This window comes from Dermacentor albipictus, unplaced genomic scaffold (genome assembly GCF_038994185.2).
Source record: "Dermacentor albipictus isolate Rhodes 1998 colony unplaced genomic scaffold, USDA_Dalb.pri_finalv2 scaffold_21, whole genome shotgun sequence".
Taxonomy (NCBI): Eukaryota; Metazoa; Arthropoda; class Arachnida; order Ixodida; family Ixodidae; genus Dermacentor; species Dermacentor albipictus.
In genome coordinates, this window is record NW_027225575.1 from 5,823,192 (window position 1) to 5,838,947 (window position 15,756).

The following is a 15,756-nucleotide window of genomic DNA, read 5'->3' on the forward strand; positions in this document are numbered from 1 at the left end:
TGCTCGGGTGGTTTGCCACAAAGTGCTCGTATGACTCTGCACAAAAAATGCAAACAAAGCATGCCCCGTTAGATTCCACAAGCCATTGGAACTGACATGCACAGTAGGTGGCTCCACTGTGTAACTGATTGGGCTAGTTCTGGCACGATATTGAGTGTAAAGCGTGAACATCTCACAGAGAAACCGCAAAAATAGAGCACGGAGGCTTATGAGTTTTTTACCAACGTAAATTGATATTTCAACATTAACCACAGCAGTTGAAAGCAAGTGCTCGTCCTCGCATTCTTGTTCCCATCTCTGTGAAATGTTCGTGTTTTACAAACAATATAAATGGCTGCAGAATTGCAATAAAACACCACAGAAATAGTCTAATACATTTCCACACATACTTTACATTAATTAATCAAGTATATACCAGCTCATGCAAGTGACTACACAAATTACACAGCTTTTAGTTACCGCACCGCGGAATATGCAGATGGAAAACACTGCATAGATGCCAGTGCAGAACTATTAATAGGAAAGATTAATGCACCTATAATACCACCATAGAAACTAAGTGATAGTTTTTTATTAGCGAGAGCGCATCACTAAATATGCACATACAGCTATGCATGCCCCTGATGTGTAGATGTAAACTATGTCGGCCCATATAACAAGATCACCTCTATACAACCCCATCTTACAGCCCATTATATTCGTGCAGAAATAGCACCATGTGATAGGCATTGCTCCTTTAACTTCAAAACACTTCGCAATCGTTATGAAAACATGAGCTAGCAGGGCAGGGTCTACTTACTTCGAACTGCACCAAGTTTCTCTGGCGTTAACGCTGGCTTTGCTTCGCCACCTTCCTTGAGTTTGCTCATGCAGACTTTGCCGGTCACGCTCCTGCCCACCAATTCATGCGGCTGCCACAGGCACCGGGCAACCTCCCTGGCAAACGTACTGTCCGTTTTCGCTTGGTTCACCCAGGTCCACTTATTGGCACAAATAAACAGGCCATTTCCAATGTGTACCTACAAAAGATAAAAATTGCAAGAGATTAATTACTCAAATACAAAAGAGCATATGTACTCTCAGAAAAAGTCTCTGTTCTTGAAATAATGGATAAAAAAGGTAACAGTTATTAAGGAAAAGTAGGTTGCCAAACAGTGATGGCACTCAAGGATAAAACCAAGATATATGCAAAAGGTTCAAAGTTTACGCCCTGACTGTAGGAAGCCCTAGTCGATGAAGCTTCACTGATAATGGCCCAGCTAGGGACAACAATTCTACCTCGGAGGATTCACCACATTTAATCCCACAGTCAGCGACAAGCACCTTTTGTACGGGATATACTAGTTTTTATTTAGACTTGAGAAAAAGTCTAGGGAAGCAGATGGGAAGAGCAGAAAACCACAGTAAAACTTATTGCACACTTAAGGAGCTGCTTTGTCCCAGAGCTAGCAATCTTACCCTTGAGGCTGAAAACACTTCTTGCAGTATCCCAGTGAGCTCAAATTACACATGCGGTGAAAGAAGGGGTGTAATACAGTAAAACCTCATTCATTCAAATTTCACAGGACTGGAACTAAATTCTGAATTAACCAAATGTTAAATTGTTAAGGGTATGAAAAGAAAAAAAACAAATGTTCACACCAACACACTTTTATACTGAATCAATCCGCAAATCCTGTTTATACTTCACATATAAGCAGTGCAGGAGCTGCAGATGTCATTTAGCGACTGATCATACTGCCCGCAGCGGCAAGGGCCTTGAGGAAGTACTTTCTTTGCAGTGCAGTCATAGTACAAGACTTGGCCGCATCTTTGTCGGAGGCATGCTATTCACTACCACATGTCCATCCCGATAATTTTTTCACCACTGCGCTGGCTGTACAACAGATTGTACAACAATCTCAATGTAACTGGCTGATTGGATGCAAGCCTGGCCACAGTACAATCACTATCCTCAATAGACACCATGTTTGTGAGACAGCATGCATTGCACCAAGTCGCAATGAACTACTACTTGTCACAACAGCTGCGAACGAAACCGTGGTCATGATCATCCCGACTACAGAGGGCAATTATGCAGTTCTGAAGGCAGGTGGCCAATGCAGTGTCATGCAAGGCAGCTAGCAAATGTGAGAATAAAGACACAACAAGGCATGACACATTTTGGCATCCCTGTACAATTTCCCCCAATGACAAGGCAATGTTGACTTGCTGTGTCATTTCAGTTGGACACTGGCACTGCTTTTGCTCTTTTGCATTGCACAATAGTCGCACACCTTGCTCAGAGCCCGAGTCATTAGGCAATACCTAATGTCACCTGCAGTGCTGAACTAATTGAATAGAAGTACTCATCCTCTGGAGGAAAAAAAATGTCTTACAATGCAGAAAGGATGACAGGACAGAAAGGGCACTAGTCTTCAACTGGTTTCATGGCATTGAAAAAAAGCTCTTAATGTTACACAATAGCATAAGCAACTGTTCAACACATGGTACTTTCACCAAACCACATTCCACGCACATGTAAGATACCACCATTAGCATGGGTTTTTCTTTATTTGGTAGCGCAACAGATGCAGGACTTAAACTATATCAGATATCTTTTATGCAATGAGCTTCCTGCAACATTCTGCATTACTCTATTATTTTTTCTCTCCTAGAACGTATGCTGCCAGTTCCTTATGGTATAGTGACAAGGCCACAATGTAAACGCACCTGTCTACTAAGTACTTAATATGAACAGCTTCTATTACACCACATGTCAGCTGCTGTCCGGCCCTGCCCAGATACTGCACTGGTCAAACAAAGGTGCAACCACACTTTCTACAATGTCACGCTACTGACTAACTGCCAAATTTCTTTAGATTGTTATGCTCCCGTAGCCAATCATTCAGGCATCATCCTGTTTGTCCTACATAGAGAATCTAAAGCACTGCAGGTGTATTGCCCGATGATGCACGAGGCACAATCAACAAACTTATTTTCACGCCTTTTTTCGCAGTGGAGTTTGGCATCATCATTTGGGTTAGTCATCCAGCATACCCTTGCTAGCTTGTTAGGTGCAGAGAATACTAGTTGTACATTCAATCGCTGGCCAATCTTTTTCGAGTTGTGTGATAACTTATGTATTTAATAAAAAGAAAAGCCACGCAGTTGAAAAACAATTTGTCCTGGTCTGGAACTCGAACCCGGGACCACTGCCTTTCCGGGGCAGCCGCTCTACCATCCGAGCTAACCAAGCGGCTAGTAGATGGCAGGGCGAAGTCAAATTTGTCGACAACTTGAAGCAAAGGCAAGAGGTTGACCTAATAGTTCTACAAAAACCCGCAAGTTGGAGAGAAGTAATTAATAAAGGGTAAAGCAGACCTCCAACCGTTCATAGCAATTGCCAAGATATTCTTGCAGAAAGGGGTTGATTAGCAGCCGAGAAAATTTAAACCAAACTTCATTTTTGCTCTCTTTTCTCGTACTGAATGTTGCCTACAGTCGTGGCTGCGAATGATTTGCGGTTGCGGATTATCAATGCCTTGGCACGCCCCTATTTACCTTGCGGTTTTCCGCAGAAATATTAGGTCAAACTCTTGCCTTTTAGTGCTTCGAGTTGTCAACAAGTTCGACTTCGCCCTGCCATCTGCTAGCCGCCAGGTTAGCTCAGATGGCAGAGCGGCTGCCCCGGAAAGGCAGTGGTCCCGGGTTCGAGTCCCAGACCAGGACAAATTGTTTTTGAACTGCGAGGCTTTTCTTTTTATTCAATACATAAGTTATCACACAGCGCAAAAAAGATTGGCCAGCGATTGAATGTACAACTAGTATTCTCTGCACCTAACAAGCTAGCAAGGCTATGCTGGATGACTAACCTGAATGCTGTTGCCAAACACCACTGCGTCATCTGCCACTTACACCTGCAATGCAGTCTGCAATCTTATGTAGGACAAACAGGATGATGCCTGAATGATTGGCTACGGGAGCATAATAACAGTGTAAAGAAATTTGGCAGTGAGTCACTGGCCCAATATTGTAGAAAATGTGGTTGCACATTTGTTTGACCAGTGCAGTATCGTGGGCAGAGCCAGACAACAGCTGACATGCGAGGTAATAGAAGCTGTTCATACTCGGTACTTAGCAGACAGGTGCATCAGCACTACGTCCCTGTCACCATCCCATAAAAAACTTGCTTAATTAAAAAGTGATGTTTGCGTGCTGTCATTTACAGGATGTCACACCATTGTTGACGTGTGCAGAGTCCATAAAAGGACATCTTCCTTTCCAAAATAAGCAGTTGGAAGTTAGCACCATATGCGGTAGTCATTTATCTGTCCCTGCATTTTAACCGATATTGAGGCTCCCAGTACGAGACCAACTAGTCTGAATCAAGGCCTTGGCACACTACTTACTAAACATGGTAAGAACTCCTGAGCTGCCTTATCATACTACAGTAATACCGTGTTAACTCAAACTCTCACATCTAAAAAAAAAAATCGGCAGTGGAATTTTTCCAAGGCATCGAACTATTTTTGGACCAAATAACGGATACCTCAAAATCTTCACTAAGAGTGGAACAAGAACTCTGCCGCAGGACCGTTAAACAAGCTTCGCGCAAGACTGCTGCACCTACCACGAAGTGGACACTTTCCTAGGATGTGAACTAAGAACCTAGTGGCATAACAACTTTGTCAAGCAACCATGTAGCACATCATGTGATGGGAGAGACATGCGCAGAGGCAGGCCTGGCAAAATAGCATGCTTGACACAGTTCGTTGTGTTCGCTTTGTGCAACGCATGCGATTTACCATCAGAGGTCCAATTTCCGTTTTACTTTTATTCTACACAATGCTCGCGGCACTGAATTTTAGTCTATACAGCATAGAATAAAAACCCATGTGCAGCATGCATTTCGGTATGCCCTGCTTGCATATAGCGCATACTCGTGAATGCTCACATCGCTTTCTGTGGCAGGGTTCCCTGTAAGTCTGTGCTACGTGTGTTGCATAGTAGAAAGCGACATGAGCATTTACAAGTGTGTGCTATGCAACCAGGATGTACCGGTGATAGGTGAATTTACTGACACCGAAATCGCTGGGATGGCTACAAACAGAAGGGGCGGTGAAGGCAATTATAATGCAAGACCTAAAGAGGTGCCGACATCTGCTGAAACAAGAAACGTGCTTCACTTGCTGCAAAATAAAGTTAAATGCAGCGTCGGGAACGATCAGCTCATGCGATGTGTGAAGCGGCTCAAGGACGCTTTTCTAGGTCCAGGAGCTACAACGAAGCAGACCAGCCCTACGCACTTTTCATGCACAGAGTAAGACTGCAGTGCCACAAAATGGAGCTGATTGATATCTCTGGCATGTTTTTATTTATTTCTTTGAAACCTTTATGTTTAGCTGTTGTTGAAAAGCTTGTCAGTAGCAGTAAATTTTTTAAAACGAACTCAGCTTTTCACTGCAATTTCCACGACTGATTATCTGGAAAATTCACTTGTCTCAAATTTTTTCCAGATTTTACTACTTTCAGTTAACAAGGTATTACTGCACATAAGTACTCTCATAAACCATTGCTCATAGACGATTGATGTCGACTTTTCCTGCTCACACAGCAATGCACCACTGCTAGCAGAGCATTCATTTTAATAGACGGATAAAACAATTGTAGAAGTGGTACATTCCCAGAAATACGAATTTTAGTAGAATAATGACAATCTTTATATGCACTGCGAATGAACTTGAAATACTAGCACGTCAGCACCTGTTATTTCTTCAGAACACTGCTGTACTGGCTGGCTGCTTTCACAACTGCATACACTAAGCTCCACAGTTAGTACCAAGTAAAGTACTCGGCACATATTCTGGTGTATAATGACATAAACTAGTTTGATTCAGATAAGCAAACACAGCTTGCCTTTCCACCAACTGGTGTGAAGAGTGGAGCTTCCACACCCAGCTCTGCAGGTACTGGGACTGGCCCCTGAAATAAAAGCAGCACACCTATGTGGTTAGCCAACCTACCTTTCCTAGTTTTTTCTGTTTTACACAAAAAAATATCAAACCTGACATTAGAAAGAATACCCTACAGAAGACTGCATACAATAAGCATGCATAATCAGTGAATGTGATTATACCTCATTTCCACATTGCTTGTGCATCAAGCACGTGCTATAAGACAAGCCAGCATCGCCACTGGCAAAAAGTAAACTACAAACTACATAAGCAGAACCTACCTGGAGATAAATTAAAAGTTTTTTTTATATATAAATGGTTCTTCAATGCCATAAACACAAATTTTCCCGTGCCAAACAAGTTCATTAGTCTAGCATTCAATTAACACATAGTCAAACCTCAGGATAGCAAAAGCCGGACACAATATTCTGGCCACAATGAAATAAGGTTTTCAGCTGTTGGAGAATTGTAAAACAATCCCCAAGCTTTGTTTTGATTTTTTTAGGGCTTTCCTAGATTCGTCATTCCACCATGGGTTGCGACGATTCTTTGCCAGTCTGTTAAATTGTTTAATACATTTTGTTGCAGCATCAATAACACAATCAGTTAGGTATGCCACAGCATCATCTACGTTAAAATCAGAATTGTCATCACCGCCTAAATATGCGAGTTCTCGAAAAAAGTTCCCAGTTTGCTGATTCGAGGTTCCATCAAGGAAAATGTGGACAGCATGCATCTGGTTTTGTTACCTTTAATGTAATTGGGAAGTAGTCACTCCCATAGGGGTTCTTCGGAACAGACCACTCCAGGTAACGAAATAGTGAGCTCGAAACTATGCTCAAGTCTATGGACGAGTATACTTTATGTGTAACAGTGTAGTATGTTGGTTCTTTTTTGTTCAATAAGCATGCACCTAAAGAAAACAAAATTTTCTATCGGGCACCCACACGCATCCGCACATGTGTTGCCCCACATGGGCCTATGTGCATTTAGATCACCACGACTATACATGATGGAGGAAGTTCATCGATCAAGCTGTGAAACTCTGCTTTAGTAAGTTGACAGGAAGGGGAGACGTACATCAAACTAACCGTAATTAGCTGACCAAATAGCACAGCTCGTAATGCAACTGCCTCGAGGGAGGTTCAGAGATTTATTTGCCGACATTCAACGCCCTTATAGACTATTACGGCTACACGCCCTGAGAAGGTGAGTGCATCATCACGGTGTTTGCAGAAAGTGGCATATTGCCTTAGAAAGTTGGTCTGCATTAATTTTAGGTGTGTTTCTTGTACACACGGCACCCTTGGAGTGAATTTGCGGAGGAGTTCTTTAACATCGTCAAGGTTGTGAAGAAGTCCGCTCACGTTCCATTGTAATATTTGCGTATCCATATGGGAACGAGGTTAGTGCTGTGTGTCTAACAAGAAAAGTTAGGTTACAGGGCCCTTTGCCGGTCCCATAATGCGATGTTTCTCTGTTATGGAACGGTCAAGATTCTCGCTGCTCCTAAGGCGCTGGTGGTGCTGTTTGACTAAGTGTTGTGTACATCGCCTCCTGCGAGGCGCTGGACACCGGCTCTTGAGAGCGATTTGTTTGTCGAGAAAGCCTCTTAAGTGATGAGGCCTTTGAGGCCACCAGCCCAGAGGTCGATGGCCCCTTCATCTCGGACGGTGGAACAGCGCCAGCTGCAACCGCCCAGGGGGCAGGTGACGGCACTGCCGGCTCACTGTGTATGGGCCAGACAGCCGCTGGAGGCAGATGTGGCACTGCCCCGACACGCCACTTTGGCAAGAAGGATACATGCCTGCGTGCCTCTTTAAACGAAATTTGCTCTTTGATTTTGATTGCCATTATTTCTTTTCCTTTTTTCTAAGATGGGCAGGACCGCGAGTACGCAGGGTGCTCCCCTTCACAATTCAGTGTGCAGTGTTCACGCATGACTCGGACGGATGTTCATGGTCGCTGCCATTTGGCACAGGTTATTCAGCCATAGCAGTTCTGGGAACTGTGGCCGAACCTTTGACATTTAAAAGCATCGGAGGAAATTTGGTATATATGGCCTGACCCTGATCTTCCATAGCCTGCCTCGATTGTTTCAGGCAGAACACCTGAGCCGAATGTGAGAATAAGATGCTTAGTCTGTATTTCTTTACCATCGCACCTCATCTTGATTCGTTTTACACTGATCACATTCTGGTCACCCCAGCCTTCAAGTAGTTCAGCCTCTGTCAAATCAATCAGGTCACTATCAAATACAACACCACGGCTGGTGTTTATGGTGCGATGCGGCGTCACATTCACTGGAAAGTCACCAAAAGACAAGATTCGGCAGCCTTTCATATTGATTTTGATCTCGGAGTTCTAAAAGGAGATCTCCACTTGGAAGTTTGGAAAGTTTATAGCCTTGACCAAGAACATTGGTTATTGATTTCGACACCAGAAAAGGAGATCATTCTCAGTGACATTGCGGTTTTCTCAGAATGCATGACATGGAATTTGGGAAAGTTTTCACTATGTTGGCCATAGAAGCTAAATACTTCTTCGGTGCGCCCTCGTTTATGAGGGCGATCAGCAAGTGGGGGAGAAGAACATGCCATAAATATATGCGGAAATTCAGCAGCACCGCCAACCACCCACCTCCATATGGAGCCCAACAAGGGGATGATGCAAGACCGTGAAAAAACACGTCCTGCAGGCGCCAGCTGTACGTACCCTACTATAACCAAATCTGTTATAACCAAGGTTGGCTATCCCACACAAGGTTAACCCTTGCTGTTTGGAAAAAGTGGAAGTAAGAGGAAGCCAAGAGGAAACAGGGAAGATCGAAAGCAAGAGAAAGACAAAGATTAGAGAGGAGGATAGGAAAGGGCAACTACCGATTTCTCCCGTGTGGGTCAGCCTGGGGTTGCCGTCTACGTGAAGCAGAGGCCAAAGAGGTGCGTACTGTGCCTTCTAAGCAGGAGGCAGATAGCTCTATCCGCATAGCACGATTCTCATAATGAGTTGGCATAAACTAGTATACAAAGTATGATTAGAAAATTCAAGCAGACCAACTGCAAGTGCATTCATGGCAATATTAATTCTTCAGTATGACACAATGTTTAACAAGAGGAAATAAACACTTCGTTAGGCTTTGTCTAGCAAGCATAGTGGCTTAGCAGGTGCAAATTATCAGGATAAATCTATACACTCACATGGGTGGAAGGCACATGGCTGGCTACCTGGCTGCCTGCCACCTCTTCACGAGGCCCAAGGACGCAGCTGGGCTTTGCCGACTCGCAATGAGCTGGCAGTGCCCCATCCATTGGGGCAGTGCCGAGATCCAAATCCTGAGCACAAATAGCAAGTTGATAGCACATCATAGCAACGAGTACCTCAAGGGTGTACAATAGATGCAGGTTAGAGAACAAATACAACTGAGCAATACAGTGTGGCAGCCCATGCAGAACACCAAAAAATAATTATGCAGATCCAAGACACACTGGAGTCGACGTGAAGCAAAGTCTTAGTGACATGCTTAATGAAGTGCTATGAAAGTAAAGGTGCATATAATAGTGTTTACTTTCACCCTGTGGGACCTGTAACTTTAATTATGCAATGTTTATGTTTGTTCACCATAAACATATGTGTGCAAGTGTCTCATGCAATTTCTTTTTCTTTATGCACTACACTGCTCACAGGTTATGTCATATTGCAAATGCCAAATAAAGCAGATGCAGATACACATTGTGAGATGTCTACTGCATGCAGCGATGCAACAATGACAAAAGCAACACCATGATGTTTGTATGGCACACATCTAGCTAAATTTAATAATTCTGTAGCCCCTTGGGTCACAGTGGCACATGCCGAATGCCTAAACCCAAGGTGCCACTGGATATAACATTAAGAGGTCAGTGCGATTTTTAAAAATACCTTCAAGTCATCATTATACCCACATCTTAAATAGCAACTTTCTTTTTATCCAGAATATAGCATGCTAACTGGCATTAGTGAGTCCGAGAGCATACAGAGCTATGTCAGCCCAAGTGCTGGAGCCTGCAATCTTTTCACATAAACCTGCATATACATATCAACAATCATACCTACAAAGATACCGCAGCAGCAGCAACCATGCCAAACACAGGCTTAGGAAAAGGGGAGATAGAAAAATATAGGAAAAAAGCTTAGCTTCAAGAAAAAAGTGCTCGCAATCCAAAAAAGCTAAAGACAATGTTCACTAGGTCATTTTATTCTGCTAAAAATTAACAAGACCGTGCTTTCGCCCACTCACTTCAGCATCCGCTCTCTTAGATAAAGTGGCGAAAGCAACAATATCATTTATAGTCCCGTGGCTGCTACATTAGGTTTGCAAAGTACAAACTAAATGCGTACAAATCTGTCTTCGTTCTGGCTGTTCAGATTTCCAGATCTTAATTTTTCGCAGCCCCATGCAAAACACACTAGCTGGGCTTTTATGTATTGTGTATACATACCTCATACAGTGTGGCAGACTCTTCCTGAATGGAATTATCCTGAAATCCAGGAACCAAACACATCGCAATTACCACCACACATCAATTCTTTAAATGTGTAGGCCACAGACTTATCAGCATTAGCACATGAACTATAAAGAAGCTATGCAAAGTGTCTAAGAGCGATGGCAAAGTTCTTTTTGAGCCCTTTTCTGAAATTAAACAGGGCCTAACCTGCCACCTTCCTTGCTAATGGCTCAAAACACATAGATCTGGACCGAGAAGCAAGAAGCGTGCTTGTCAGCTATTACTTAAACATATGTCTGGGCTAGAAAAAACGATTGCTTGGGAGCAGAATGTAGGAATGATGCTGCACAACAGGAAAGAGAAACATCAAACACTGATTGTTCATTTGGTTGCTGCATGGGGACAACCTGAAGTGTGTGCATTCTTCAGTCTAAATTCAATGCAAGCTTACCCAATATTTGAAGCTTTAAACCACCTAAAAATTTGTGTCGCTCTACATGGTACTCTTCAGCTGAATGCATAAGGTTATCTTGCTGGCGGAAATACTACGGCCCATGTGTTGCCTATGTGTGACAACTATGCAACACTGCAGAGCACTACGTGCTATCACTACTGTTGAGAACTAGTAAAGCCTCAGAAACTTGTAGTGAATTATTATACTATTGCATATTGCTGCGCTGGAAGAAAAACACCAGCTTTTTAATTTGTATTGGTCAAAATGTTCACAAGTATACCAACTCGTACTTGCTCCACGCTTATTTCACAGGCATAGGAGGGTGCTAGTGAGTAATGATAAGTGCAAGGATGTGTGTATGAATGGGAGTGTTAACAAGCTTGAGGGGACGTATGGATAACAGCAAGTGCTGATAAACACGACTATGAATGAAATTTGATGGCAGCGAGTTTCAGTGAATGCGAGTATAATAGGTGGCTGTCCACAAGTGCGAGTGAATGTAATGTGAGTGAATGGTTGTGGATGCAAGAATTATCATGACTAGGTACCATTAAGTGTCAATGCAAGCAACTGCAAATGCCACATGATACTGTATACCATTTTGTATTGCACAATGCGGGAATAGATTTTCTTTCTTTCATGAATGCAAGTGCCAATGACTGCGAGTGAGTGCATAGCCTCCAAATATATAGGCGAGCAAGTATGAGCGAGTATCAGCTTTTTCTGCCTATGACTGTTTAATGCAAAGGAGATATAACAACCTGGCCTTTGGACGTGAATCCCACAGATTATGAGAAAAGCCATGTAAAGGGCTCCAGATACTTTTTTAAAACCTCAGGTTCGTCAATGTACACATAAATCGATGCATGAGCTGTTTTGAATTCTGGCTTCATTGGATTGTGGCTCACAACACTGATAATTATTTCTTTTTACTTTGTGCTCTGTGGTAGGACGTCGCAGTGGCTGAACCACAGTGGTGGGTATAACTTCAGCTAAATTTGAAACGGAAGTAACAGCTAGTGCTACAGGCACTTTTCTGTGTCGTACATTTTTTCTCCCTTGTTGTTAGTGCTGTTATGTTTATTTGACAACGAATGCCAATTCACTCAATTTGCCACTCTGCTAATTATACTGCTACTGCATTGAAACAACCCTTAATGAAAGTTTACACATTATTTCTTGCACTGCGAAACACATTTTTATTTCAGAAAACAATTGTAATGATCTTGTCGCTGAGAAATCTACACTGCAGACATATTAGCAGGATTCCATGCATTGCACAATAATGCTACCTAGTGCTCACCAGTGATACAGAAGCTAGACTGTACACAAACAGGAATGTGCAAAGAAGCAAAGAAAAGCTTATCCACAGTAACTAGTATATAGCCATAAGTACAGTATTACGTGCACTAACATGCACAAAATATGCATAGCGCATAACAAAGCCGTACATATGCAAACTAGAAATGCTGTTGAGTAACACACACTCCCCATTTCTTGGTTTGATTACCTTAAATTATAATTCAGCATAAAATATACGACACCAAAGCTCAATACCATCAAGTTTACACTAGCATTTCGTGGTAAGTTAGATTTGTTTTAAAGTTGACTACATAAATAATGAGCAATGTATAATCATTTCTAACAAATAAATATACCAATGCCAATGAAGTTCTCACCTCACATGGCTTCATGGGAGCTTCCCGCACTGCTTGCTGCAAATTTTCGCTGCAAACATTTGCAGCACAACCCTAAAGGGCAATTGAAGAACAGTACAGTTATCAGAAGTCCATTTACATTTTCTCCAATAGGCACTGGTAAATGAGTAAGGCCATTAAGGCTTGTAGGGTTTTGTTTTTGACACAACAAAACTTTACTGCAAATTAAAAGGTTTAGCTGCTTTAGACAAATTGCTGTAGCCATTAGATTCCCACGTGCTTAGAGATATGCATTGATAATTGTGCAGTTAAATGCATGGAGGAAGGAAAGATATAGGAGGGAGCATTACGTCAGGCAGCCAGCCTTGGCAAGCGAACGCTCCATGAAGCCACAGTGGTGGCCCAACATGTGACCTCTTTGGTCGAGATCTGCTAAGACGTTTGGTTCCCAGTAGCTATGCCAATATTTATTCGGTGCACGCTTGTTCAGCTGCCTTGCCGTTGCTCTGCCTGCAGAGTGGGAACACTAAAACCAGCCGCAAACTTCGGCATGCGACCACAGGTTGGGTCACCAGGTTGGCTTCAATCGCGTTGCAGTACGCTCCCACCTATCTTTTTCCTTCCTCCATGGTTAAAGGTAAACAGGCTAAAGTTTTGCAAAATGTGAGATCAGTGCATGAGCAATACAGAAGTGTCATTTATTAGTTGTTTATTAGGATGCAGCTAGACTCGTGTACTTAAATCGACAAATATTATTTTGCTGCTGCTTAGATGAGAAATTCTATATCAAGTACTATGGGTGCAAATCACGTCAGCTGCCAAAGAAATGTCATGATAGAAGTGTGATTGCGGCAGCAAAAGGTTAAACTAGATCGTCAAGTAACCAAATTTATAAATCCGTCCATGGGAAACAGTTCATGACTTGATTTGACATTTCAAAATCATGAAATTTTGCTCCCCATAAAATATCAACATGCCACATTACATGCCTGTGAAGGCAGCCTTGCCGCACGAACTTCTTTTCTTATTGCCTCAATTATGGAGGCCTCCATGGAATCTGCATGGTGCACATTTACATAAACACAATCATAATCGTCACATAAATGTCCACACATAGCACAATTAATTCCACTGACTAGCATTAATCTAAAACCTTAGTTTGCATGCTGAGGCATTTTACTACGCCATTCATGCACAAGGACTGACAGCACACTTGTGAGGCGACACAGAATACTGCAAAAATAAATTTCTAAGCAAAATGACACCGTCATTTAAAATAAATTATTACTCACTCATCCTCTCCTCGAGCAAGCTGTGGCGTTTTTCATTCTGCTGCCGCTCTTCAATGCGCTGCTGCTCGCATATTCTTAACTTATTTTTCAGTCCTGCGATCTCATTTTCCGCTTTCTTCAGCATTTTCCTCGGCACCAACTCATCTTCACTGCTGGAGTCCGTATCTCCAGCAGCAGATTTTTTCTCAAGGATTTTCTGCATTCTTGATTTTTTTGCACTTTCCAGTCGGCGCCGCTTTTCCTTTGTTGGTACATCCTAGTAATAATGTAAATGGCAAGAGGAAAATGAAGTTGCATAATATTTGTTTCGGCAAACTTTGATTGTTAAAGCATTATTATCATTATTATTACCTTGAGGGCTGGCTTCGGCTTGTGGCGATGTCTCTCGCTTGATTGTTCAAACACGTCCATGGGAACAGGCTTGTGCTGCTTCAACATCCTCGCAATCAAATCAGCTTTGCCACCTGAAGGATAATGTAAACAATATGCTGATTACAAGAAAATATGGCATTTGTGATGGTCATCGCAGTTACCGATTAAAAAGCAATAATAAGGACACATGTAGAGACAGTAGGCGCTAAATATAACTGAGGGATTCTACAAGACATACAGAAAAGGAAAAGTAACAAGCGGAAGCAGTAAGTGCCCCAAAACAAGCACACTACAGCATGGGCATTTTGTTGCTTCACATCACATCTGTTAACATGCTGAGTGCTAACGTGTGTTAACACAGGTTAAGTCTTGATGCAGCAGGTTTCCGTTCTTTTGAACACATGTCGCACGTGCCAAATGAGAAACATAGGGTCTGTTGAGCTAAAATTTTCGGTAGAGTCGGCAACGAGGCCCAATTACAGACCAAGTAACGCGTGGCGAGCACATAAAAGGCTACATTTTTTTCAGTTATTTTCCCATTTCCTTTATCAATGACATATAAGCCGCCTATGTTATAACCACGATCGCACCGTGAGTTGTATGCTAAGATAGGCCGCGATTATGTGACAATGCCTTACGCCAATTCTATGCCACTCTAGCGCGGTCGGAGCGTCACTATGACCACTGATGCTGCGAGAAGCAATAACGTTGGAAAAGTCATCGCCATAACATCGCAGCACTAATCTCGTCGATCAGGACTCGTTACGATAACTGGACGCAATAAAGGAACGCGCACACAGCGCTGTGTGCATGCTTCATTTAGCGACATAGAGGCTGCATGAAATGCCGCGCTAAGCACCGCGATCTGCATAATCTAGGTGCTTTCCTGAGGCCTCCGTTTGCCTGTTACATGTGCCCTCCTGGAGAACTACTTGTGAAAAATTCAATATATCGTCGCAACGAAAAAAAAAAGCACCCAGCTACGAGGAAAGCCCCCCGCGACATCTACAACACCAGTCACAACTTTGCCCTGCGATCGACCCCCGCGAAGCAAATGAAGTGTTGAAAGTTGATATATACTCACATCCCAACACCATGACGTTGCCGGAGTAATAACCTTCCTCTCCTTCGAAGCCTTTTCCACGGTCTCTCCAATAAATGCGCTTGTTGCACGCCAAATCGTTGAAATCATTGGGACTGTAATCCTTTATAAGGCTTACCGAGACGATCGCCTTGCCTCCGTCCTCATATTCCACATAAGCGTGTGTCGGCACTGACATTTTCAAGGACAAATATAAAAAGCACACTAACACAAAGAAATAAATACGAGGCTTACAAAAGTACGAAAAGTAATCAAAAAAGTAGCACAACTATATTTAAAGATGAAGGAACTATACACTGAATACACACATACAAATAAATTAATATAAGCACTTACAGAGAAAACTTAAAAGAAAAAATAATCACGGCACTACACTTAAATTAAGCTATATATAGATACAGTAATAAAGATATAAAAGATAATATAAAAGAGATATAAAACGATATAAAAGAGATATA

The 15,756-nt window shown here is 42.5% G+C and overlaps 2 protein-coding genes across 2 annotated transcripts; both read right to left on the reverse strand.

Annotated features, from left to right (window-relative positions):
- Positions 1–869: 869 nt before the first annotated feature.
- On the reverse strand, positions 870–10,422 carry LOC139052315 (BEN domain-containing protein 5-like; the record flags this gene model as incomplete). The annotated part of the gene is made up of 4 exons (XM_070529409.1): positions 10,415–10,422; positions 9,134–9,268; positions 5,899–5,964; positions 870–1,019 (listed from the first exon to the last, which is right to left on the reverse strand). Coding segments are annotated over exons 2-4 (327 nt in total), but the record flags the coding sequence as incomplete, so codon positions are not given.
- A 3,078-nt stretch (positions 10,423–13,500) lies between these two features.
- On the reverse strand, positions 13,501–15,461 carry LOC139052334 (structural maintenance of chromosomes protein 1A-like). The gene is made up of 4 exons (XM_070529428.1): positions 15,281–15,461; positions 14,176–14,288; positions 13,825–14,080; positions 13,501–13,589 (listed from the first exon to the last, which is right to left on the reverse strand). The coding sequence occupies exons 1-4, from the start codon at positions 15,291–15,293 to the stop codon at positions 13,501–13,503; spliced, it is 471 nt and encodes a 156-aa protein (XP_070385529.1). The 5' UTR covers positions 15,294–15,461.
- Positions 15,462–15,756: the final 295 nt, after the last annotated feature.